This window comes from Camelina sativa, chromosome 4, assembly GCF_030686135.1.
Source record: "Camelina sativa cultivar CO46 ecotype springtype chromosome 4, ASM3068613v1".
In the NCBI taxonomy this organism is placed as follows: Eukaryota; Viridiplantae; Streptophyta; class Magnoliopsida; order Brassicales; family Brassicaceae; genus Camelina; species Camelina sativa.
The window spans coordinates 27,712,896-27,737,207 of NC_141883.1; the positions used below are offsets into that span (position 1 = coordinate 27,712,896).

General features: G+C 32.8%; 5 protein-coding genes across 6 annotated transcripts; 4 read left to right on the top strand and 1 right to left on the bottom strand.

Annotated features, from left to right (window-relative positions):
* Positions 1-165: 165 nt before the first annotated feature.
* LOC104782167 (Cystatin/monellin superfamily protein) lies at positions 166-1,480 on the top strand. The gene is made up of 5 exons (XM_010507028.3): positions 166-250; positions 322-485; positions 589-928; positions 1,023-1,068; positions 1,195-1,480. The coding sequence occupies exons 1-5, from the start codon at positions 214-216 to the stop codon at positions 1,217-1,219; spliced, it is 612 nt and encodes a 203-aa protein (XP_010505330.1). The 5' UTR covers positions 166-213; the 3' UTR covers positions 1,220-1,480.
* A 454-nt stretch (positions 1,481-1,934) lies between these two features.
* On the top strand, positions 1,935-2,957 carry LOC104784239 (uncharacterized). The gene is made up of 5 exons (XM_087509554.1): positions 1,935-1,952; positions 2,021-2,203; positions 2,339-2,681; positions 2,796-2,826; positions 2,930-2,957. The coding sequence occupies exons 1-5, from the start codon at positions 1,935-1,937 to the stop codon at positions 2,955-2,957; spliced, it is 603 nt and encodes a 200-aa protein (XP_087365680.1).
* A 992-nt stretch (positions 2,958-3,949) lies between these two features.
* Positions 3,950-4,767, top strand: LOC104784240 (uncharacterized). The gene is made up of 3 exons (XM_087509555.1): positions 3,950-4,057; positions 4,204-4,542; positions 4,756-4,767. The coding sequence occupies exons 1-3, from the start codon at positions 3,950-3,952 to the stop codon at positions 4,765-4,767; spliced, it is 459 nt and encodes a 152-aa protein (XP_087365681.1).
* Positions 4,768-13,214: 8,447 nt separating this feature from the next.
* LOC104782168 (type I inositol polyphosphate 5-phosphatase 8) lies at positions 13,215-17,124 on the top strand. 2 transcript variants are annotated; one of them, XM_010507030.3, is made up of 11 exons: positions 13,215-13,668; positions 14,146-14,267; positions 14,357-14,441; positions 14,552-14,611; positions 15,099-15,183; positions 15,293-15,397; positions 15,493-15,874; positions 15,969-16,153; positions 16,246-16,351; positions 16,429-16,577; positions 16,671-17,124. In XM_010507030.3, exons 2-11 carry the CDS (start codon positions 14,244-14,246, stop codon positions 16,957-16,959), a joined length of 1,470 nt encoding a protein of 489 aa, XP_010505332.1. In that variant the 5' UTR covers positions 13,215-13,668; positions 14,146-14,243; the 3' UTR covers positions 16,960-17,124. The 2 variants fall into 2 exon arrangements, with proteins under 2 accessions (XP_010505332.1, XP_010505331.1); XM_010507029.3 differs by having other exon boundaries at positions 13,215-13,354.
* Positions 17,125-18,560: 1,436 nt separating this feature from the next.
* Positions 18,561-21,175, bottom strand: LOC104782170 (WAT1-related protein At2g37460). Its single transcript, XM_010507032.3, has 6 exons — positions 20,843-21,175; positions 19,963-20,025; positions 19,531-19,882; positions 19,292-19,453; positions 19,054-19,205; positions 18,561-18,968 (listed from the first exon to the last, which is right to left on the bottom strand). The coding sequence occupies exons 1-6, from the start codon at positions 21,040-21,042 to the stop codon at positions 18,755-18,757; spliced, it is 1,143 nt and encodes a 380-aa protein (XP_010505334.2). The 5' UTR covers positions 21,043-21,175; the 3' UTR covers positions 18,561-18,754.
* Between the last annotated feature and the right edge of the window lie 3,137 nt (positions 21,176-24,312).

Consider the following 24,312-nt stretch of genomic DNA (forward strand, 5'->3'; position numbering starts at 1 on the left):
TTACTCCTAGTTGTAGACTCACTTCTACAAGCACGGTTAAACTACTAAACATTACACAACAACAGTCTACTTGACAACTCTACTTGTACCAACCTTACAAACAACATAATTCAATAGTTGGGCCTATCTCAACTAATAAAGCCCATTGTCTCATTAATACACGATACACAAGCAAAAACAGAACTTTGTTCATAAAACGCAAAGGCGAATTCGATGGGGGATTATGTGGGTGTGGGGACTGATTTACCAGGTACGATTCCAACTCTGTAAATTATTATTTACAAGGATCCCTAATTAGTTGCACAATTTATCCGGTCTCAGATTGGAGAAATATAGTGATACCTGTAGAATTGCGATACAAGGATGACGGTGATGTTCCTGGGGAACATTATTATCCGCATATAAGACGCCCTAAGGATGAAGATTCTACGATCTCAGCGGAGGATGAGTATCTCCTCATGAAGAAACAAGTCCAAGATTCCAAGGTTTTCATCAATCCTGGAAAGATATTCTATGTTGATTCTTGACAAATTTCTTTTTATCTTCTAATCATCTTGGTGTGTGTTTTTCATTTTTATATATCTTTAGGGTTTTGACATCGATTTCACCAAGTTCCGCTGCATTTTCAATTACAAACCCGTTAATCTTGATGACAACCAGTATGCTTTGGAACCAGAAACCACCAGAGAGTTCATGGCCAGGCTATCTATGGAGTCCCTAGAGGGATTCAATGAAATAAATAGTACAAATTATGTGTTTGTCAAGGTTATCAAAGCCAATTTTCACTTCTCTGCTGGCATCATGTTTTACATTACCTTTCAAGGTAAGCTACTATCCGATTATGTCTTAAAACAGTTCCAAACTAAGGTAATTTGCTATTGCGCTGAACCCGATTTTATCTCATGCGAACTCAAACCTGAGAAAAGAGGTAAGTAACTCTCGACATGACTTGGTCTATCTTTGTTTTCTTGTCTGTTGTTGAGAAATCATTTTGAAACTGCTTATAATATTGTTTTTGGCAGTCCACTCCATTGAGGCTGCAGATAAAGAAGATCCCAAGAAACCGAGGTATATCTATCTTGTCTTCTTCTTTACTTTGATGAGTCTTCTTTTCCTTTATGTTCTCTCCTAGGGTACTAGAGGTTTTTTTTTACACTGCTGAAAGTTTTTTTCTTGTTATATTGATATCCTCAGATTGACTGACACTGGAGCCATCTAATATCTATTACTGGATCAGACGCAAGCACTCTTGTGATAAATTGACCGAGTCGATGTTATGATGTAATGACACTTGCTACTACTACTTTTGCTACCAATCTAAGACAAACCGAATCTCTTAACCAAGTTGATTAGCAGGCCAACTAAGTCAGGGCTAATGGATTTTAGTTCATGTAATAATACTACATGACGCATTATTTTTTCTTTCCAGACCATTAAGCGGATTGTTGGCAATTCAACTATAATATTCTTTTCGAAGCAATGCTGACTTTATAAAACTGAAAGTGGTTTTGATTTTAACAATAGTAATACTAGTCAAATAACAAACATAGATAATACCCAAATAACAGTCGTCGTCGTAGCTCAATACATATATGATCATTATACAAATTCGGAAACATATTCTCTCTTGGTTTTGGCAGATACATATATGATATGAATATGATAATAGCTAGTATGCAAAAATATTAAGTTTTAAGACGTTGTTATTTTACAGCTTTGCTTTAGAAAACTAGTACAAACGTTCAAGAAAAAAATATTAGCAAATATGTTAAAGCCAAATTTTCTAAAATATTAAATTATGTATTTTATTTTCATGCTCGTAACATTGCAAAAAATTACAATAGCAACTCACTGACACTAAAGGGTTAGGGTTCTTGTATTTAGTTCATAAACGCAAAGCGAGAAATCTGATTCGATGGGGGATAATTCGGGGTATGGCCATGATTTACCAGGTACGAATCCAACTCTGTAATTTGTTTTTTTAAGATCTAATGCATATATAAATCCCTAATTTGCGGAGGCCCCAGATTGGAGAACTACGCTGGAGACTGTGTATGTGAAATACGCGGATGAGGATGATTATGAAGATGTTTCTGGGACGAAAAGGTATTATCCGCATATAAGACGCCCTAAGGATGAAGAGCCTAAGATCTCGCCGGAGGAAGAGTGTCTCCTCATGGAGAAACAAGTAGAAGAATCCAAGGTTTTCCATCTTTTCTTTTCTATTTTCATATGTAATTTGATTCTTCCTTGGTAAAATCTAGAGTTGAGGAAGCCAGATCTTTATAGTACTCAAGTCAGTTTCTCCTTCTTTTTTTTTTTTTTTGGTTATCTTTAGGGTTTTGACATCGACTTCGCCAAGTTCTGCTGTCGTTTCAATTACCTACCAGTTGATTTCGATGCTCACAACGCATTCGTTTTGGAACCAGAAACCACCAGAGAGCTTTTAGACAGGCTGTCTCTAAAATCCCTTGAGAGATTCAATGAAATAAATAGTACAAAATATGAATTTGTCAAGGTTATCAAAGCCAATTATCACTTATCTGCTGGCATGATGTTTTACATTACTTTTCAAGCTAAGCTGTTTTCCGATGATGACTCGAAAGAGTTCCAAGCTAAGGTCTGCCATTTAAATGATAACCCCGATTTTATCTCATGCGAACTCAAACCTGAGAAAAGAGGTAACTCTCGCCATGACTTGGTCTATCTTTTTTTTTTTTCTTGTCTGTTGAGAGATCATTTTGATGATACTAGTTATATAATATTGTATTTGGATTTTCTTTTGGCCATTGAAGCTCCGGAGAAAGAAGATCCCAAGAAACCAAGGTATATATATACCTTTGTCGTTTTTTTTAATTTGATGAGTTTTTTACACTCTCCTGAATGTTTTTTTTTTTGTTTTGTTTTTTTGTTATATTGATATCCTCAGATTGACTCATGAGCCATTTAGTGTCTAGTGGTGGGTGTTGATCAGACCGAGAACAGAGTCTAGTTATATAATGCATGACCTATGCACATGGAATTCTCATCAGCTCGATATAGATACACACATTAGTTGCCGACATAGAATTAAGACTTTTTTTGCTTTTTTAGATTATACAAAACTATCAGATCATGTATCCTTCACCTTGTTAACTTTCACTTTATTGATGATTGTATCTATATCGGATAGTTTTGTATAATCTAAAAACGAGTCATCACTGTAAGGATATTGATAAAGAAAACGAGTCATCACTGTAAGGCTCCTCAATCCCATTCCTTCCTAGAGTGACCTTTTCATCGTTAATGGTATGAACGGTTTTATCATCTACATCAGCAGCCCTGGTAGTTTCAGCCCTGGTAGTTTCACTGTAAATTGACCAGACAGGGGAAATGTGAGCTAGAATACAAGTTGCTGGTAGGAATGTCAGGTGCAGGTTTCTTGTTTAGAAGTAACTCTGCCTCGGAGCCATCCAAATGCCACTGATGAGGATTGAGGACGCTAGAGAAGCATTGCCATAAGCCATCTCTCACCAACACTATATGAATCCATGACCACTCTTAGCCATCCAAAAAAGCTTTGGTTTTGAATTGAATGCAACATAGATTGAAAGAGCTTATTATTACGAATCTTTTAATCCAAATTTGCAAACAATTACCAGCTTTAAACTAACAAAATCAATTAAAAATTAGCTCAATTTCCATGATCTTTTGCGAGTTAAGCTGAAAACATTTCATTAATATATCTGAGGGTATTTACGGACAAACAAAACTATAAGACCAAAATGCGAAGAGTACAAAACCTAGAGTGTTAGGGTTTTTGTTTTGTTCATAAAACCCAAAGGATGGGGGATAATGAGGGGTCTGATTTACCAGAGACGATTCCAATACACATCCCCCCCCCAAAAAAAATGGTATCCGGTCTCAGATTGGAAAACTATGGTGATACCTGTAGAATTGCGATACAAGGATGACGGTGATGTTCCTGGGGAACGATTATTATCCGCATATAAGAAGCCCTAAGGATGAAGAGTCTAAGATCTCAGCAGAGGATGAGTATCTCCTCATGAAGAAACAAGTCCGAGGTTTTCATCTTTTTTTTTTTTTTTTTTTTTTTTTTTATGGTAAAATTCTTTTATCTGCTTGGGAATAATATTGATTCATCATCTTGGTGTGTGTGTGTGTGTGTGTGTGTGTGTGTGTGTTATTTTTAAATATCTTTAGGGGTTTGACATCGATTTCACCAAGTTCCGCTACATTTTCAATTACCAACCATTTGATCTCGATGCCAATATTAATATTCCTTTGGAACTAGGAACAAGCAGAGACTTAATCGACAGGTTATCTCGGGAATCCCTAGAGAGATTCAATGAAATAAATAGTACAAAATATGAGTTAGTCAAGGTTATCAAAGCCAATTTCACGTCTCTCCTGGCATCATGTTTTACATTACCTTTCAAGGGAAACTACTTAATGGTTATGACTCCAAAGAGTTTCAAGCTAAGGTCAGCTGTCGTGTTATCCCCGAGATTATCTCATGCCAACTCAAACCTGAGAAACAAGGTAATTCGTGATACTTGGTCTATCTTTGTTTTCTTGTCTATATATATTGAGCTCAATTAGAAAACTGGTAGTAACATTGCTATTGTAATTGTACTTGGATTTTTTTTTGTCTTTTTAATTACTTTGATGAGTCTTTTGCTTTGTGTTTCTCTCTATTCGGGTAGGGGGTTTTGACACTCTGTTGAATGTTTTTTGTTATATTGATATCCTCAGATTGACACATGAGCCATCCAATGTCTAATACTGGATGGTGATCAGACACAGTCTAGCTAGTTATATAATGCACATTATGGTGATCAGACAATGTCTAATAATAGTTCGCTGGACCCAAAAAGGTAGAAAAGTCTAGATGAAACAGTTGGTAAACTCTGTAATGCCGATTTGTTACTCGTGGGTCTTAAACTAGTCTTGTAAATCATGGTCGTTTTCTATTCGAACTAGGAAACTGTCCCTAATTCATTGATCATTATGTTTGAAGACAACTGGTGCTGGAGAAGAGTGTATTTATTTTCATGCTAATTTTAAGTAAACAGCAGCACAACGGTATCCATTATCCGTCTTGAAAAGAAAGAAAAAACTCGTTTCTTTACAAGTACCAAAAATGTAGCAATTACAATATTGAAATCAACCAAAAAAAAATTTAACACTGTAATAAAGTTGACTTCAATCAAAAGTTTAACTTTGCGTGTTGAAGAAAGTCAAAGGTCCTCTGTTTTGAAGCACGCAATTAATTGCCACTTTTAGCGACCAATTTAAAAGAGTTTTAATTACTAAACATGTGATAGCCACCAATATTTCTCATCGACCACTATCACCATTCACCACATGGTCCACATCTATAGTTTTATTAAATATATATTCATGCGAACAAATACAGATATATAGAGACAAACATGTAACATATGCATGCGCGGCTTCAAACATGATGAATCATTTTATAATATTGTAGAATGTATAGTTCGATGTATCGAGTTTTTGGTTCTGAAAAGTTGGTGACTTTATATATTCAAGGTTTATGTATATGGTTCGGGATATGTGCATGTAGATGTCGATCCATGCATGCCTTTATTTGAGAAGTCTCACTTTATCATCAAATTTGGATGAGTTTTGGAATCGCTAGCTACGGGGACAGTCGTATATTCGTATAACCATATATGATACATAGGACATATATAGCCAAACATGGATTCATCATCATGTGTGCAAATATATATGAGATATATCTCAGCATGGTATATTCGTATATATGCAATGCATATTCCCCACTCGCTAATCTGTCAAATGCTCGTTTTTGCTCAATTCTCTTGGTTAGTAATGGGCCAGAATTGTGTGTGACCACCACTAAAACTGCATAATCATAAACAATGCATAAATAAATTGAGGAATTTCTTTTTGGATGCATGAAAATATGAAATGCTCAACTCTATTGATGCATGAATCACGTATATCACACTAACGTCTATATATCTATACTTACTAGCTAGAATGCATAGCCCCTACTAACTAACTAATACGCGGAATATCCCAATTATTTCAACAAATCATTGGTTAATACTTAATTACGTCACATATAATATTTAATTAATACTTACATACTTATTTATCTATATATGGTTTAGGTCGGTGGTATAGTGCTTTCCAAAATTTTAGGACTCTAGTAAAGATGGAAATAAATCCCAACGAACCCGAGGGTCCAAATTCGATTAATTGTCTGCATTATAGATCGTAAAAGCATTATTTATTGGTCTAAGTGGGTTGTTTTGTCATCAAAATAACTAAATTAATGAGATTAATGATATTCTTATATATAATATAGTTAATTAATATCAGCATAATGCTTGATTAGGCGAATCATAAGAGAGTTTAAATCACACTCTGCTTGGCATGAAGTGCATTTCATGTGATTCTCGTGAATGGGAAAAAGCGGGGGATCATTCACGTCATTGCTTAGCTTAGCTAGTTACTATTAACCGAGTGTACATGTCAATTAAAAGCTCAATGGAACTCGTAATTCAGTATAATAATTATTACTGGCCATGGATCACGCATATATATTTTGATAATCATATATATATATATATATATATATTTATGATCATATAAATGTTATAACGCTAAATTAAAGCGCGGCTCTGATCGGGTGCTAAGTAAACTTATATCATCTTCACGATGTAGTCTATATATGCATACGTACTTGGAATATCTCATAACACATACTGTTGTATTAGTTAAACTAACTTCGAGGCTTCGAGACTACCCAACCAAAGGCTCAGCAGTTACTTGCGATTGCTTCCAACCATAACCACACTCATAGCAATGGAGGTCCTACCACAATCACTCCATTTAGTTAATTAGTATGAAATTTATGACAACTAAAAATAACAATAATCTTCAATTATATATTACTTAGAGCAGCTCCATCGATTTGATATCGTATGAGTATGCTAAATATAATACGTTAGTCAGTTTATAATATATGAATTTTTTAATTTTAATTAAAAAAGAGTAACTAACCATATCAAGCCAAAGTATGAGAAGCCCATTGTCAGTCGTTTCTCATTTTTTCTCCTGCGAGAACCGTTTCTGGCCTTCTCTCCTCTTCTCATCTATTCCTTTATAAATATTTTAATGGTGAGAGATTCACCTACATACGAACCGATAGAGCTGTTCTTATATGTTGAACCTTAAACATTCTAAATGTTATGATTTTTTTCCCTTAAATTAGTAATCTTATAGATTATGTACAGCCTTGTAGTCGTTTATATTGAGGTTATTCAGTTATTTACAATAGCATAAATCTATTATTCCTTTCTAACTTAGTACAGTAGTTTCTTATTTTTATCATTAAAAGAGTTATTTCAAATTTTGTCTAAAACAAAATACCTTTTTTAATCTATAATCATAAAATATTTGCAATCTATTATATAAGTTGATTATTTTTATATTTCATATATTTGTATTTAAATTCGTAGTTTTTACTCACAAATTTATCCCATAGTGCGCTTCACGGCTAAATGCTTTTTCCAAGTAGAAACTACAAGGGAAAAAAGTGAACTAGAGTCTTAAAAGTCTAATTTTGAAAAAACGGCCATATAGTTTCAATCTGGAAACTTCTAAGAATAACGTGGATTAGAATTATATCATACTCAATTAGAATGAGAGCTATATATATTAATCACGATTCACGCAGATTAAAGGGGGCTAACTAAGAAATGTGGGTCACTCACTTGCCTGCCAAAGCTGGCCATATGAGAGCACTTTCTAGGAGAGTAGTGGTACCAACTTCCCTCTCTATACAATATTTCGATCCAAATCATTGGTCTCTCAACTCTATCATCAAAAGAAACATTCATTATTTAGTGTTTTTTATAAATTTATTAAACTATTGTAAAAAAAATAATAAGCTTTACAACAGAGCGTAAATTTGCAATTTAAAAGTATTGGACTTATAATACTTTTTAAAGTACCATAGACTAAAAGAAATGCAAATCTTTTTCGGATGGTCATATATCGATAGCAATCGTTTACTAGTTTTTTTTTTTTTTTTTTTTTTTTGGGGTCAAAAGTCTTATATTAATTAATATATATTTCGCTAAATATCTTTTTTTTGTTAACAAAATGAACATTTTATGTGTGGTTTATAATATATTTTCAATATCTGATTTCTAACTAAGTTAAACATGTATCAATGTGCGTTAACACATGTATATGGTGTTGGTTGAAATGGACTCATCATTTGAATTGGACGCAAACGTGAATTTATCATAAGATAATCAAGGACATGCATAAGTTTGGTTGTTATGATTTTAGCGCTTGTTTTTACATGGTTGCGTGATATTAAGATTCTGGATTCGATATTTCACATCCACCTTGTACAGTTTTAAATCTGAATTTTCTTCTGCAAAATATGATCATGCATGGCATGGCAGTTTACATACTTCTCATCATAGGCATTCATTATTGTTTTCCAGTCTCCCTTTATAAAATATGGATCGGACATGTGCATCTATTTGGGACTTTAACTTTTAGCAAGTGAGTTTAATTATCAGAACACTTGATTGTAGTCACTAAACACTAATCATATCGTTACAACTCTAATAATTGGACAATACTTTCGTTCTTTAGCCTTTTTCTGATTTTTATTCTCCTTTTGTAGATTAACTAACCAACCCCACTTTTCTTTGCGCCACTCCATCTCAAAACGCTCGTTGGCTTTTTCGATATTTAATTAATTAACATATTCTTCCAACCATATGTTAATATTGTCAGGATTTTGTTGCTATAATAAAATATAAACATATAGATTTGGTTGTGATTTAAAAAAACTTCAGCGCTCGTAATTAGAAGTTGAATGATCAGTATTCGACTTTGCAAAAGACAATTCTTGATTAGTGTATACTAGCAGAGAATCCGTTGTTGTCATTGATAATATATTCTCGGTTTATTAGTCGATAACCATTCAAATTTCGTTCAAGAGTTCTGAAACCCATTTTCTTCCTTCTCACCCAAGATATGTTACAATATAATCATGTCAACTACGATGGACTAAGATCTACTCTTTTAAGTTTAAACATGCATCTGGTTCTTTTCTAACCTGAGCATAATTAAGTTATTACATCTTTTAACATAATTCATACAGAAAAAAGATACCCTCTAATTTTAATGCTTAGATCATGGTTCTTGCTAATTGTTCGAGTGTAATATATTTCTTGTTGTTGGCACAACACTTACTTTCTTGTTGTTACTCGGATCTAAATATTTTCGTTAATTAAGTGTAATAATAACTTATCGAATGTAATTAGCCTTCGATTGTAGCTTGAGTAACCGCCAACTAAACTTATAGAATTTGTCTTTTAATGAACTTCACTTGTTTTAGCCTCTTTTCTTTTTGTGTCGACCACCTTGGTTTATTACTTAATGGCTGAAATATGACTCTAATGACACATGCATGTTATCAAGAATTTAACTTTTATTACTAAGATTATATAGTATTCGAAACATTTTTGCTCTTAAATTTCATGTCTGTACGTTGAGGACAGCTAAATTGTTCCCATGTGATAGTTTTATATGCATAATGTCAACACTAGATCACATCTATATAATCTACCCCAAGAAGAAAATAGATATATTTTCATCAATACATAAATATAGATGTCTTAATCCTTTACCTCCTCTAGTAAAAATTAAACTAATCCCCCTTTTTAGGTGGTGATCATCATAGTCATATCTAATTCTTTTTTTTTATTTTGACACATGGAGGCACTGTGTTATTGAAGCCTCGTATAAAAAACAAATTTACTATGTATTGATGACACTTAGGCTGGCTCTAATTAGAGAAATAATGAATTGTTTAATGAATGAATAGTGGTGGCGTGACCAGGTTAAACGTAAGTTTAGAGTGTATATTTATAATTAAATAATACCTTTTCTACTATATTCTTATTTAATACTCCTATTACCACAACTATTTTAAACTAAAATTTGCAGATTTATTTATTTTTTAAAATTATTTTTTCTAGAAATTTCATTACTTTCGTTATATCTTTTAATCTTTTGAATAAAATGAATGTAGTCAATGATTTCAAATGTTCAAAAGTTTATTTCATTCGTCATATTCACTGTTATAGGAAGATAGAACGTATGTAAGGTTTCAACTTTTCTTTCTATTCTAAGTTTGTTGAAATTCGTTTTTAAAATATCTACTAGAAATTATTAATTTTTAATGACTTTTGATAGAATGCTGCATTTCACTGCCAATTGAACTTTAAGTTAACCTAAGTTTCTACTACAACCACAGTGTTGTAAAGTGCAATAGCACAGAGAAAATCTTTAATTGTCTTTCAGAATGTTAAGTTCACCGATTTAACTACGAAAACTTAATTTAAACTATATGCATGTTAAATTTTCTTATGTGAATTACAAGTATGTTTATTTCTTAAAAAAAAGTGTAAATATATGTATAATTACACTATATATTGAGTATTAACTTATATACGATAACCAAATTCTCGGATACAAAATATGGATAATATGACGTACAGAATATTAAGAGACTTAAGACGATAATGAAAGATTACTTGTCGTTTGTGAGTCTAAAATCCGACGTGCATGTTAGGTCGCCCGCATTATTTCAATCAATCTACACATACCCGTAAAAATAAGCCACAGTTTGCAAAATGTTAAAAACTTTGTATAGTTTAATCCAAAGGGGGAAATATGTAAGCGATAAAAACTAAAAAGTATGCACATTGGAAGCTTCTTCGACTAGTCAAACATCTAAAACTCCGAAAGAGCAATTAACTTAATAAGTTAATTACCTTTAGAAGAGAGATTAATAATTGTTAATACATCGGGGGACATGGATCTTCATCACTCCTTGTAAATGGATCGATAAGATCATATCCGTGATGAAAGAGACAGGAGATCAATAAATACGAGAATTTAACCTACCTGATCTATATATGTTGCGTTAATATTCGGACCGTAGGATAAATCAGGACGTGTCGTCTGAGATTATGTGATTAGTTGGTTACTAATTATATTTAAATGCATGTTTGTGGAATTCTGATTTGTAACGAGACTATAATAATAAAAGGAGTTGGAACACATGTCGGAGTGTGGAGCACGATGACGATTCGTAGGTTTTTTGTGGGTTAGTCAAAAGAAGGCCTTCAAAAGTTCAATTTTTACGAGGTTTTTTTTCACTACACACACATATAGGCGTCTGTATATATGGGCCGATGGCTCTAATAAAATATATTATTAGTAATAATAAAGAGGAGCAATAAAATGTTTAAAACGTTCAAGGAAATCAGTATTAGGTTTGTTTTTTTATCACTGCATGCAGAAGTATATATATTAACTTAACATTCATAAAAAAAAAAAGAGTCCAATAACTTTGTCTATTTTTTTGGGTGTAGACTGTAAAGATACTATTATTGGCTGTAAACATATATAGTTTCGTAAGATTGCCGCCCTTTAACATGTTAGTTGGGTACTATAAAACTCATACTTTCAAATATTTGCTATCCTTCCTTTTTTTTTTTGGGGCAAATATTTGCTATTCTTCCAAGTTTTTAAATGTCCCAATGGAACAATTTAATACAATCTTAACAGTTAGTCATTTAGTGATTGTATTTTTTATATTTTCATGGCAGGAAATATGTGAATGACAGGATTGGTAAGTTAAAATTAAGAGAAATTGTGTAACAAAAGTGGGTAAAATTGAATATTCTTATGGGAAAATAGCAAGTTTGAGGTAAAAGCAAAATAGTACATGTTTCAAAAGAACTTAACTGATTTGACCAAGACATTTTAGTACGGTATGTGTCAACTCTGCCAATTGCAGTTTGGTTTGCATTATTTTCCACGTCAGAAAACTTTTTTTTGTTGCTTTAAGGAAAAAAAAACTAAAAATTGAATATCATAACCAAATTTATAGAAAGGATATCACAAGGATTCAAATAAAGATTAGAGTAATTAGAACTCCAAATTTGGTAAAACTCAAAATGTTACATGTATAATACTGTGCTTAAAATGTTATTGTGTGCGTTCTTATATACACATATGAGGAAATATCAGTGCATCACATTTCATTTGTCTCTATAGGAGAGGACGACTGAATAATTGAGTTCATAATTCAGTCGTAAGTTATTAGTTAATCTTATTAGTGTAAATTGTGTAATTAAATCCTACTTGTTTTAATTATATTCATAATTTCAATGCTGAGACAAAACCGTGGGCTCAATGTGAAACTTGTCTCATGAAGTCAACCATACAACTACAAGAGGATTCATTTGAGAGATGGGAAAGAGTTGACCGTAATTTAAAAATCGTTGGAAAATGCAATTTATGTACTCCAGAAAGAAAAAAAATTTATGTTAATGTGAGTCCATATCATGAATTGTTCATTTTCTAATTTCTAGTCGATTACTACGGACCTTTAACTTAAACTTATAAATTTTTAAATCATACTCCCTCCGTTTTAAAATATAAGATGTTTTAGAGAAATTTTTTTTGTTTCATAATATAGAATGTTTTCAAATTTCTATAGAACTTTTAGATTACTTTAAGTATTTTATATTATGCAGTATTGTTTCTGATTGGTTGAATTTGTTAAAAGTAAAAACTTCTTAATCTGCGTGTTTTAGTTAAAACTTCCTATATTTTGAAACGGAAGGAGTATTATTTTAATAAAAAAATTATTTTTTAGTTTAAGTATATAATATATTTTAAATAGGTAAGTTAAAACTTTGAGTTTTATTTTGTGAAAACTTAGTAAATAGAAGGTACAACAATAGTAGACCCAAAAGTCTACAAGCTTTAACAATGAAAAACCGAAACCAAAAACAATTTTGATATAATAAGACCTTCTTTTTTTTTGTCGAAAATAAGACCTCTTCCTGATCCACAAACCTTTCCTACTTCTAGATCTCCCCATAGGCCATATAGCCAAAGATATAGTAAATTTCCAAAATTACAAATTTTATGATCACGATTACCATAAACTTTCTTACTAACCTTCCACCTCAGTACACCTTTGCATAGGTAATGTAAAGTATCATTAAATATTAAAAAATATCACACATAAAATAAGGAATGTATTGGTCCAATCAGTCCACCTCCACACATAACACAACTTTTATAAATTCCATTTACAGCCGTATAAGCGCACAATGTTCCTCTTCATCCTTCGCAACTTTTCTCTCTCTCTCTCTCTCGGTCTCCCTCACAAGTTTCTCCTCCTCAAAATTTAAACTGGCCCTTCTCCATTTCCGTTCACAAAACATTGTTTTGTATAACTTATACTCATGTAAGTCTATAGCTCCCCTCTTACAAAACTACAATTATTACAGCTAATAAATCTGTAATTTACCCTATTTGTTCATTAAGTCGTTTTCGGACGAGACTATCTATTGTTTGAAACTCACAAATGTCTTCCCTTGAATTTTCCTCACGCTTTCGTCTTCTTTTACTTGCTCTGTTTTTTTCTCTTCATGATAGCTCTGTTTCCTTATTTTCCCCTTTAACACTAACCATAGGAAAAAATGGTTTTGTTATCGTTCCTCTCATCGATCTCGTTATTGCACCTCCCTAGTTCAAAGATGCGTACGCTTATATTTTCGGGTAATTAGCTTTTTTTATTTCTAAAATAAGAAACAAAGTTTCAGTTCTCGTTTACAAAACCTTATTCTCTGTTTTTTTTCCCCTCTGTAAAGGAAGAACATGGCTTCATACGCATCATGGGCATGGCATGTGTTAATTAAATTTTTACAACATGCTTTTTAATATAATTCTTAATTAAGACTCAAGAACTGTTTATTTTTTTATAAGTAGTATTTAAAATATCTGTCTCCGATTCTCCTGCAACTAGGTTTTTTTTTCTATTTTCCCTTTGAATATCTTAGCTACTAGTATTATTTTTGTTTCAATTTTTTTGTCTGCGTTTTCTTTATTTTACATTATAACTTCTGTCTTTCTTGCTCTTTGATTGGACCCAAATTGCTCAATAAATATTATTCATATAGTTATTAGTCATTATTTTTCCATTAATTTCGTTTTCTCTTACGCGTACTAATATCTTGCTTACCTCTTAATTTCCAGATCCTCATCCTTTATAATCCTCGGATTCGTGGTTCTTGACTTTGTACAAACACAACAACGGTGGCGGAAAAAACAGCAGAGCGTTCTATTACAGAAATATGGGGAAGATCTTGAAATCTAAGGTACGTACTTGAAAACCACATGTAGTTTTTTAGTTTCTCCTTTATTATTCATCATCTTGTGTTAAAACCGGCAGCGTTTTGCTTTATAGGATTCTTGGCCAAGGACCGTCGTGAGGAAGTGGCTAAACCTACGTAGCGGCGCTTACGAATTCCACTCCGACTACTCAGTCAAAGGTGAGATTTTGACTCGTCCCGTTTTGGATATTTATCTAAAGAACTCCGTGCCGTCTTTTTTTAAATATTGTCGTCCTCGACTAACCGGAGTTTTTTTTGTTTTTTTCTAGTGAATATGGAGCCAAGGCGAAAAAGCTGCTCCGACATGATCGTGCCGGAAAATTTTCCAGGTAAAAAAATATATAAAAATCTCATGAATTTTTACTATATTGTTATTGTGCATCGAAAACGGCGTCGTATCCGTTTTCCGTACGCGAACTGAGACAGTGTCCGTACAATATAAAGCTCTTGGGTCCATCTTTAGTAGTAGGATTAGACATATGTGTTAAAAACGACGGCATAATGGAAGGAACCTATAGATTTTATCTATGAAAATCGTGTTTTGAGTCTTGACAAGTGATAAAATGAGATTAATTAGTTGTTAAGAAAAAAACAAAGAAAACAATAGATTAGTTGTAATATCTGTCTCCACGTGTAGGGTGAGAGATGAGGACTTACGCAAAGTTTTTTAAAAGTCGCAAGTTTTAGGTGTACTTGCTATTCAGAAATTCACCAGTTTTTGTTTTATACATATCTTTGGCCGTTTAATTTTTTTTTATATAATAATAATTAAGTACGTAATTAATTAAATTTGTTTTTGTTTTGTGGTTAAAATAGGGTGGTTGGGCCAAGGAAATGGGGATTTAAAACAATCAACTGGTGAACAACATCTGACACGTGTTGATGACAAACTTGATCTCAAGTAATATATATATATATATGCTTTCATGATTAATCGATAATTATCTTATTTTTAGTTACAATTAGCTATGGTTACTAACTTTGTACGTTTTTTAATTGTTGATGGTTAGAATGTTCGTGGGGACATGGAACGTGGGAGGGAAGTCGCCACATGAAGGATTAGACTTAAAAGATTGGCTTGAATCTCCCGCAGATGCCGACATTTACGTGCTAGGGTATGCTTACAACCATATTAACGAATTTTCTCGTACTTTTTATATACGGTTTAGACTAATTATATTATATCATATCATTACTTTGTTTTGTTTAGGTTTCAAGAAATCGTGCCATTAAATGCCGGTAATGTTCTTGGAGCCGAGGATAGTGGTCCAGCGGCTAAGTGGTTGTCTCTTATCCGAGAAGCCTTGAACAACAACAACAACAACAACGACCTTGAAGTTGTTAAAAATCACAGAACCTCCTTTGAACTTACGAAATCATCACAACAGCCCCGCTTCAGCTTCTCAGGTCTCTCGGATGATAACCCAATTCCATGCAATTCGACCCCTCTTCGTGGATATAGCCTCGCCGCGAGTAAACAAATGGTGGGGATATTTTTGTGTGTATGGGTTAGAGATGATCTCCGGAAACGTATAACCAACCTCAAGGTTTCATGCGTTGGCCGTGGCATCATGGGATATCTTGGAAACAAGGTTAGTCCAAGATATGCATATACGTTTCAGTAGAGCTGATTCTAAGATATTTTGTTTATGCTTGGTAGCTAATTAGCGATGTAACCTTGTATAGGGCTCCGTATCCATCAGCATGTCGTTGCATGAGACAAGTCTATGCTTTGTTTGTACCCATCTTACGTCTGGAGAAAAAGAAGGCGACGAGGTCAGAAGAAACTTAGATGTGGCTGAAATATTTAAGAGGACAAGATTCGCACGTTCTTCTAAAGATTCTCGACCCGAGACAATAATGGACCACGAGTAAGTCTATATGAAAAATGTTCGAATAAGAAGTTTATTATATTATATTGAAGTTTGATTTAACTTATTCTTGTTATGTGGTTGTGTTACAGTAAAGTAATATGGCTCGGAGATTTGAATTATCGGCTAAGGGCGAGCAGTGACGTACATGAAAAACTTATAAACCATGATTGGGAAGCACTTCTAGAGAAAGATCAGGTACAAATTTTTTTTATGTTAACTTATTGGTTGTGTATATAAACTACTTAAACTAACAAAGCATGTTCTCTTTGCAGCTAAAGATAGAACAAAGTGCTGGTAGAGTTTTTAGGGGATGGGAAGAAGGCAAGATTTATTTCGCACCAACGTATAAATATCAAATAAACTCTGATAATTACGTTGTCCAGACCGGAAAATCAAAAGAAAAACGAAGAACTCCGGCTTGGTAAGATAATTAACATGCACTAAATATTCTACAATAATGATGAATAAACTTAAATTTTTCTAACAATGTTTTCAAAATCATTTTATTTTTCAGGTGTGATCGGATATTGTGGAAAGGTGACGGGATGAAACAACTTTGGTACGTGAGGGGAGAGTCAAGATTCTCGGACCACAGACCGGTTCAATCTTTATTTTCGGTACATATTGACTTGACTCATAATCAATCGAACCGAAAAACTAAACCGCTTAACCAAAACCATCGTCCAAACCCGGTATTGCCTTATACGTGCCACGGGAAAGTCCAAGCTGAAGAGATCTTGTTGCTCACGCGTGCACAAAGTTGTATAGATACACAACCTAGACTTATATCGTCTGCTTCCTAATTTACTTTTGTTTTTTTTTTTTTTTTCTATTTCTTTTTGGATGTTTTCATGTTGACACAAAGAAGAGATGAACACATGGATTCCTAGGATTGGACAGTGGAGCTTTCGAATTTGGCAAAAGCAAGATTGTTTAAATTATGTTAATATTGGGTTAACCTTTTTTTTTTCTTGTTTCCCTCTATTAGCTAAGTTTTGGATTAGATCGAGATTAGATGTTTATTTTTAAAGTAAGTGGAACATATAAGCTTCTGTTTATTAAAGTAAAAATTGAAAAATCTATTTTCCGGCACACACTAATAGACCCAAACATGAAAAGCCCAAATCACTGGAGCCTCTCGGCTCTCCCCGTATAACTTTCTCACCTGTTTGCACTTCATTCTTTGCAGTTCTTACTATTTACAGAAATGTCCTAAATTTGTCGCACTATATAACCTAAATTTGTCGGAAACACCCATAACAAGTATAAACTTTTAAAATTGATCAACTAAACCAAAATTTAATTTCCAACTTATAGATGTCACAAACATAACTATAATAATTAGCATAATGATTTTTATTCAATTTCGTCGCTTGTATAGGTTATATAAAAAAAACACCCAACATATGGTGTGCATCACATCTCACAAATATTATGCTCTGTTCTGCTCATAATTAAGTTATGTCTAAATCTCCTAAATGTCTAAATCCCTAATTATATCAGTGATTATTTCACTATAAATTGTTCCCAAGGATAGGCATGATTAGGTACAATTGGTCAACGTTTCCCATCCATACAAAGTATCGACAGTTCTCCATTCCTAAGGATTAATATAACTTCATTCCTCTGAGGTAAGCTACATGAATTATGCATATCACTTAAACGACTCTGCCTCTAACAGATTTTTTTTTTGTTTTGTTAATTAGTTAATATGAGTTAGTTATCTTCATCAAATTTATGATGAATTTTTGAAAATATTCAGAAATCAGAATTATTTTTAAGGGCTCTCATTGAGAATGCAAGAATCTACGCTTTGCTTCTTACTTTGTTCACTACGTTTCTACTTCTTGTAGAGATTACTGCTCTTTGTAATGAAGGTAACCGGAACATTGCCCAAAAATCACAAACTCAACCGATATGGGATAATATTCTAATACATCTCCTCATGCTCAGGGATGGATGGACATCTGTAGCATGAAGTTTATAAGGCTGGACATCTGCGGGTAGTCCACAATCAAAATTTGGTCTAGACTCTTATACCATATTAGTAATGGACCTAACTCATTCCAAAAAGCTAGCTCAAGAGACGAGACTTGCCACACAATATATATATTTCCCAAGAATCACAAACTCAACCGATGTGGGATAATATTCTAAATTTGTAATAGACGAACTCTGGTTTAGACGACACTATCTAGGAAACTCTTAGCTCCCAATGCAATCTTTTTTTTTTCTTTAGACCATGGTAAGTCTGTATGAGCGTGTCTCGATGTGGTAGAATTTTTCCATTACTATTTTTTTCAATGATAGGTTAAAGAAGCTCACTTTCATTGAGAACTGTAACTTCATTGCCAATAAATTTTCTGCTGTATTGGTAATTCAATTAGCATATTTCATTGTATACTGCATGAATCCCATAGTTTTATCATATATAAATTTTGCACTCTATTCCACTTGGACAGTTTTTTTTTCTCTCCATGGGTAGTTAGCAATTCTTTTTCTACAGTTTCTCTGATACATATTGGAAACTAGTGGAAAATCTCTGTGATACGTTCTGACTCCTCCATGAAAAACATTTTTGTCGATATACTTGTTGAGTTAGACTGAATCTAAAATTGTTGTTCTCTTTTCTCCTTGCTTGCTGATTGTAATGACTTCATGATCTATATTATCCTTTCCAATTCCGCTTAGTTCTAGCTTTGGTTGTGTTGATGCATCATTTGTTAGCAGTGTGGCTTGATATTTGTAATCTTTACCTTTGCCCCATATCACAAGGTATAGCCCTCCACATATAACCACCGCACCAAGAACCCTGCCAAAGAAACAAAATATTTTCATTACAATCATTCTGAATTTGATAGTTAAAGCTCATGTTTCATATTTGGTGATTCGCTTACCTTCCAAGATACATCTGCTCTGCAAAGATGATGGTCGACATAATCGCTACTATGATCATACATAGAGGACTAAAAGCTGTTACAAACACAGGACCTCTAGTTTTCATCACCACTCCTCCAACATAGTAAGCCAATGCTGAGCATACTATCCCCTACACACATTTTAGATCCAACGATTTATTTTATTAATTAGTGATGAATCCACTGGCTTATTGGGATATGTATGGATGAATCTTACACTATAGGTGGATGTAAGAAGTTTAGTATCCCAACCAATGGCCCAAGCACTAGGATTTCCTTTCTCCATCACTAATGCCACGACCGTTCCTTCTATTGTCCCCATTAGGCATATCCATGCTGTGAGAGAAAGCTCAGCCGGGTATGTTCTCAGTGTAACTGCCTGTTGAAAACATTGATTCATTTGTCAAAATCAACCCATAGCTGTATTATTTTGTAGGTAGAGAGAATTTAGCTTACTTGAAGAATCATGAAACATGCATAGCTAAAACAACCAATTGTGACCAATACTGCTCCTTTGATGGCGCTGTGAATATCAGTCCCATCTGTATTTTTTGAAGATATTCCTTTGGTCCAAAAGAGATCAAGAACCGGGCCTTTAACAAGTGTCATGATCATGGCTCCTCCAACTGTAGCCAAAGTCCCAATCACCTTACCCGCGCTCCTGATGCACCGTAGCTTCACTCTTTCGAGCCCGAATATATAGGCAAGGACAAAAGTGATTGCGGGTAGGACGTTGTACATGGCGGTTGCAAATGTAGCCGTCGTGTATTTCATCCCTAGATAGTATAAGTTCTGATCGATCACTGGCCTATATTATTACAAAATTGTTTATTAGATCAAGTTAAGAAAAAGAAAAAGAGAATGAAATGAAGAAAAATAAAATATTACTCGAGTAAACCAAGGAGTGATATCTTGAAGAATATCATCAGTGTCATCTTCGGTCTCACCTTCCTGTTTTTATTTAAAATCAAATTTGATCAGAAAACTGAAAATTGATTAGAACATGAACTATGTATAAGCCTAAAATCATTTCATTTTGGTTCATAGACTGACTAGAAATTACTAGATTACAAATTCACAATTACTAAAGCATACACACTTTTAAATTAAGCACTTGATGTTGAATTAGTATATCTCTTTTTGCAAAAAGAAACACTAAAAAATTGTAAGGACTCTCACATTCAATGCATGATCATGACAGAAGCCACAGAAAAGCAAATATAAAACGGTTACAAGTCTTTTGTCTTTTAACATACGAGTGACCATTTCTTATCATCATATATTACGTCAAAAGCCTCATTCTTTCTTTTTGTTACTTTCATTCATCCTTCCAACACACCAAACGTCCATGCACGCGCCAGTCACCACCCACATTTTTTTTTTGACATAAACAACTCAACAATAAATATGTATACATGATTTAATATAAAATTTCTTTAGTGGAATATGACCACAAGAGTTTCTTTGCGTTTGTGTTTGCATTTCTATACTATCATATTCATGATCACAGATATACCATCACATAGAAACACGAAGGTAGCCTAAAAGATTTGTATTGCAAACTCTGTTCCTAATATTGATCAAACTTGATATATATCCTGCAAACTCTGTTATATTCCCAACAATTCTACTTTTTTTTTTCTTCGAAATAAACACAAACGTAAAAAGAATGAAATCTTCGTGTAGATGATATTTTGATGTAGCGGTTCAAACAAAACATTGAACTATGTTGATATAAATAGAAGGGAAGATAGAGAATAGTACGTACTTGTCGAAGTAGAAGGCGAAGGGGGCCATAACGATGGTAGCAACAGCATGACGGTAAACAACAAGGACGTAATTGCTCATGCCTTTGTTTAGAACAGCCTTTGACAGAATATCCATTCCCGCTAGTCCTACTTGTAACACTACCATTGAAATGAATGGCCTTGCCTTCTCCATACAATCCCTCTTCTTTACTTCCTCCATCCTAATAACTTAGGATCAAGAATCTAGTTTGATTATATTTTAAAGTAGTAGCAATATAGATATATGGAGAAATTTCTTTTTTATAGAATGAGTTGTTATGTTTTGTCTTTGTTATCTCTCTTTATATAGAGCCAAAAGATAAAGGATGTGATGTGAACATTCTTTTCTCTACGGAAACCTATACGTCTTTGTTTAGTGTAAATATTTTATTATAAAAGTATGTCCGTAAATTTTTGTTTTTCTTTCTTATAAATTTTCAGACAACTTGTCCAATTCCTTAGTCTTAAATTACGGGACGTATTTCTCTGCCTTATCGACTAAAACCATACAAAGATACAAAGACTTGTAACTAATTAAATATAGTTCTTTACGTACGTTCGCATATTTGATCGAATTTGATTGCACGCTAGCTGTATCAAATATATATTCTCTCATTTATTTGATTCATTTTCTTGATGATCATAACATTCTAGTTGTGGAAGTATACAGTTCGTTTTTAACTATATGTTACATTGATACTTATGTCAATTACCATAATGTATATCCACATAAAAGATGCATTTATCAATTTTGTCAACCAACAAAATTGCTGAAACAATGTCATTTTTTGTGAAAATCTCTCATGTATCTACGTCATGTATTCGTTTACTCTAATACATTATTTTCCTCGGTTGTACAAAATAAATCATAGAAATGTCCTAAGCATAATTTTTTAATGTTCCCATGTATCATTAGATGAATGGTCGATCGCCTAACTCCAGCAGGAGAGGTGTTGATGGATCGAGCTCTTTCTTGTATAAAGTATAAACTAAGTAAATGATTAATGAGTCACAATATACCGACACTGTTGGGTAGAATGATCATTGGTTACATTTTTTCTTTTTTGCTTTTTTGCTTTTTTGCTTTTTATTAAGTTATTTTCTAATTTATTTTAGTTCATGGAATATTTGTTGATGTAAGTGCGTATAATCGCCAATATTTTGGGTCATTTGCACTGTTTCCAGTTTGCCACTTAGTTTCTGGTGGAATCGCTTTCATTACTTTCTTACATATAATTTTATTTTATTTTTGTAAAGAAGGATCGGTTCGTTTGCGTTTTTGATTCATTATTCTGCACTTGGCAGGTATATATGAAATATTCACGATATAAGACGTATATCAAATTTAAAGTTGGTTGACAAGAAGCTGCAGTGGGCTAATGAATAATGATATATAATCTTTTAGGTTTCTATACAATACGTACGTGCTGTTATGTGAGCTGCAGTGAGCTCAATTTATGCGCTATTAATGTTGTAAGTGTTATTGATCTAAAATAAATTATAATTTTGATGATGAAATTTTAGATGACGCATGTACTAATTTTAGATTTGTAGATAAAATGTTACTAACCAATTTAAAGTGTCGCATGCATGTAGTAATTTTGATTGATAGGCAATTTTGGAGATTTTTTTTTGTAACATTATTTTCTTTTCACTTTTTGTTGTTGTTATACATGTAAATGTGGTGGAGCTTTAGTACTATCCATTAACCTAAAAAAAAAATCCCTTTCAATTCAAATTACATGATTATTTGATATATATATGTTCATATACATTATACAAGTATAGAGAAATAACAAGAAGATACAAAAATGATTTAGTTTAATTACTATACATCCTAAGGCTATGCATGTGTCTCTAGAGACATATGTAATTATTTTTTTTATCAAAATAAAATTTTGAACCAAACGAAACATGAAAAGAAAAAACTGTCAAGAAACGATATTACTTATCTTCGCTTGGTTTAAAGTTGAGTCAAAGTCACAGATACATGCATAAACCTTTTATACTGTATATGATGTATGTATAATGAAAAAAAAAATCTTATACATACACATAAGATTGTAATTTAAGCAAATCCTTAAACGTTAACGTTTACGTACTTTGTCAGAACCAATAAGAGACGTGCAAAATAACAACTGGGATTCTAAATATACATCTTCTTTCCCTTTTGAGCACCGATCTTTAAAATAAAAAAAGGATAAGAGATTGGGAATGAATAAATTGCAATGATTTAAAAGAAATTTTTTCTTGATCGTTATTATTAAAGGTAAGGTATGATTTTTGATTAACGTCTCTCCTTTCTAACCATTTGATACTATATTTTCATATATAAACTCTCTTTGTATTAGATCTTTTGGCACTTTCATTATACAATTATGAAGGCTGAAACGTTCGTAGAGAAGTTTTATAAGAAGACTATTGCATATCACTATACTATACATAGGGTTATTGTATATTGGTTTTATATGAGATCGTGAGAACACAAGATACATTATGAATTTAACCTCCGACTAACAATAAAAGCAATAGGTGATGTTAAACCAAAGAAAACTTTAATGATATCTGCATAAATTTTTATATAAAACGTCTTAATTTAGGATTGTATATACGAGTCTATACAATTGTCGTTTTTTCTTGCGGGTCAACCTTTGGATGACCTATAATATCCTCTCCTAGATATATATGTGGGCAAACGATACGAAACCGCATATATAAGGCTGTTTTTGAAAGCTCCAAATTGAAGATGTAAACATCGAAAGTAAAAGGTGAAGAATGGGATCTCCATTAATTTATTATATGGTCAAAGATACAACAAATTACGAAAAGAAAGATAATGATCGTCTTCTTCTGATCAAGTTTTTTTTCAATTGCTCCTTTTTCTCTTTTTTAACTTGTTATGTAATGCTTTCTCTCGCATTATTGCCTAGTAATGCTTTTCCCCGCATTATTGTGTATGCTAATGCTTTGGGCGGTCCTCATTTTAATACATATGGGCATTGTCTTTCCTTTTAATACTTTCTTTTCATCAGAAGTTATATAACAATTACGAGATTTAATGTGCTTTCGTTTATGAACATCGATCTATCTAGTGGATTAATATTATTATTCGTTTTCATAAAAATCATTAGAAAAATTGAAGATGGATTTGCTTGTAGATCTCCGATCTTACGATACGTAATTATAGTTCACTTACTCCCAGTCTCCCAACATTAATGGATACAACATAAAACTAACCAACATTATTTCGATAGTTCTCTAGTTCTCCTCTCAGTGTTAAATATCTACATAATTTTATATGATATACAAGTGCCTAATGTAATACTATAATCGAAAAGGAATAATATTGTGGTCACGAGTGCGATATAAAATTAATAAAATTAATATAAGATAATACTCTCTAATTGTGGTCACGAGTGCGATTGTAACGATTAGCCTTAACTTTTTCATT

What these genes read in the sequence shown, in the direction of transcription:
- LOC104782167 (XM_010507028.3), top strand. Translation starts at nt 214, where the DNA reads ATGGGGGATTATGTGGGTGTGGGGACTGATTTACCAG. An exon ending in TGTGGGGACTGATTTACCAG is followed by an intron (nt 251 to 321) that starts GTACGATTCCAA and finishes ATCCGGTCTCAG; the next exon opens with ATTGGAGAAATATAGTGATA. An exon ending in GAAGATCCCAAGAAACCGAG is followed by an intron (nt 1,069 to 1,194) that starts GTATATCTATCT and finishes TGATATCCTCAG; the next exon opens with ATTGACTGACACTGGAGCCA.
- LOC104784239 (XM_087509554.1), top strand. An exon ending in AACAAGTAGAAGAATCCAAG is followed by an intron (nt 2,204 to 2,338) that starts GTTTTCCATCTT and finishes GGTTATCTTTAG; the next exon opens with GGTTTTGACATCGACTTCGC. An exon ending in ACTCAAACCTGAGAAAAGAG is followed by an intron (nt 2,682 to 2,795) that starts GTAACTCTCGCC and finishes TGGCCATTGAAG; the next exon opens with CTCCGGAGAAAGAAGATCCC.
- LOC104784240 (XM_087509555.1), top strand. Translation starts at nt 3,950, where the DNA reads ATGACGGTGATGTTCCTGGGGAACGATTATTATCCGCATATAAGAAGC. An exon ending in ATCTCCTCATGAAGAAACAA is followed by an intron (nt 4,058 to 4,203) that starts GTCCGAGGTTTT and finishes AAATATCTTTAG; the next exon opens with GGGTTTGACATCGATTTCAC.
- LOC104782168 (XM_010507030.3), top strand. Translation starts at nt 14,244, where the DNA reads ATGGGGAAGATCTTGAAATCTAAG. An exon ending in GGAAGATCTTGAAATCTAAG is followed by an intron (nt 14,268 to 14,356) that starts GTACGTACTTGA and finishes TTTGCTTTATAG; the next exon opens with GATTCTTGGCCAAGGACCGT. An exon ending in CGTGCCGGAAAATTTTCCAG is followed by an intron (nt 14,612 to 15,098) that starts GTAAAAAAATAT and finishes TGGTTAAAATAG; the next exon opens with GGTGGTTGGGCCAAGGAAAT.
- LOC104782170 (XM_010507032.3), bottom strand. Translation starts at nt 21,042, where the DNA reads ATGGAGGAAGTAAAGAAGAGGGATTGTATGGAGAAGGCAAGGCCATTC. An exon ending in CATGTTTCATGATTCTTCAA is followed by an intron (nt 19,454 to 19,530) that starts GTAAGCTAAATT and finishes TGTTTTCAACAG; the next exon opens with GCAGTTACACTGAGAACATA. An exon ending in GAGCAGATGTATCTTGGAAG is followed by an intron (nt 18,969 to 19,053) that starts GTAAGCGAATCA and finishes TTTCTTTGGCAG; the next exon opens with GGTTCTTGGTGCGGTGGTTA.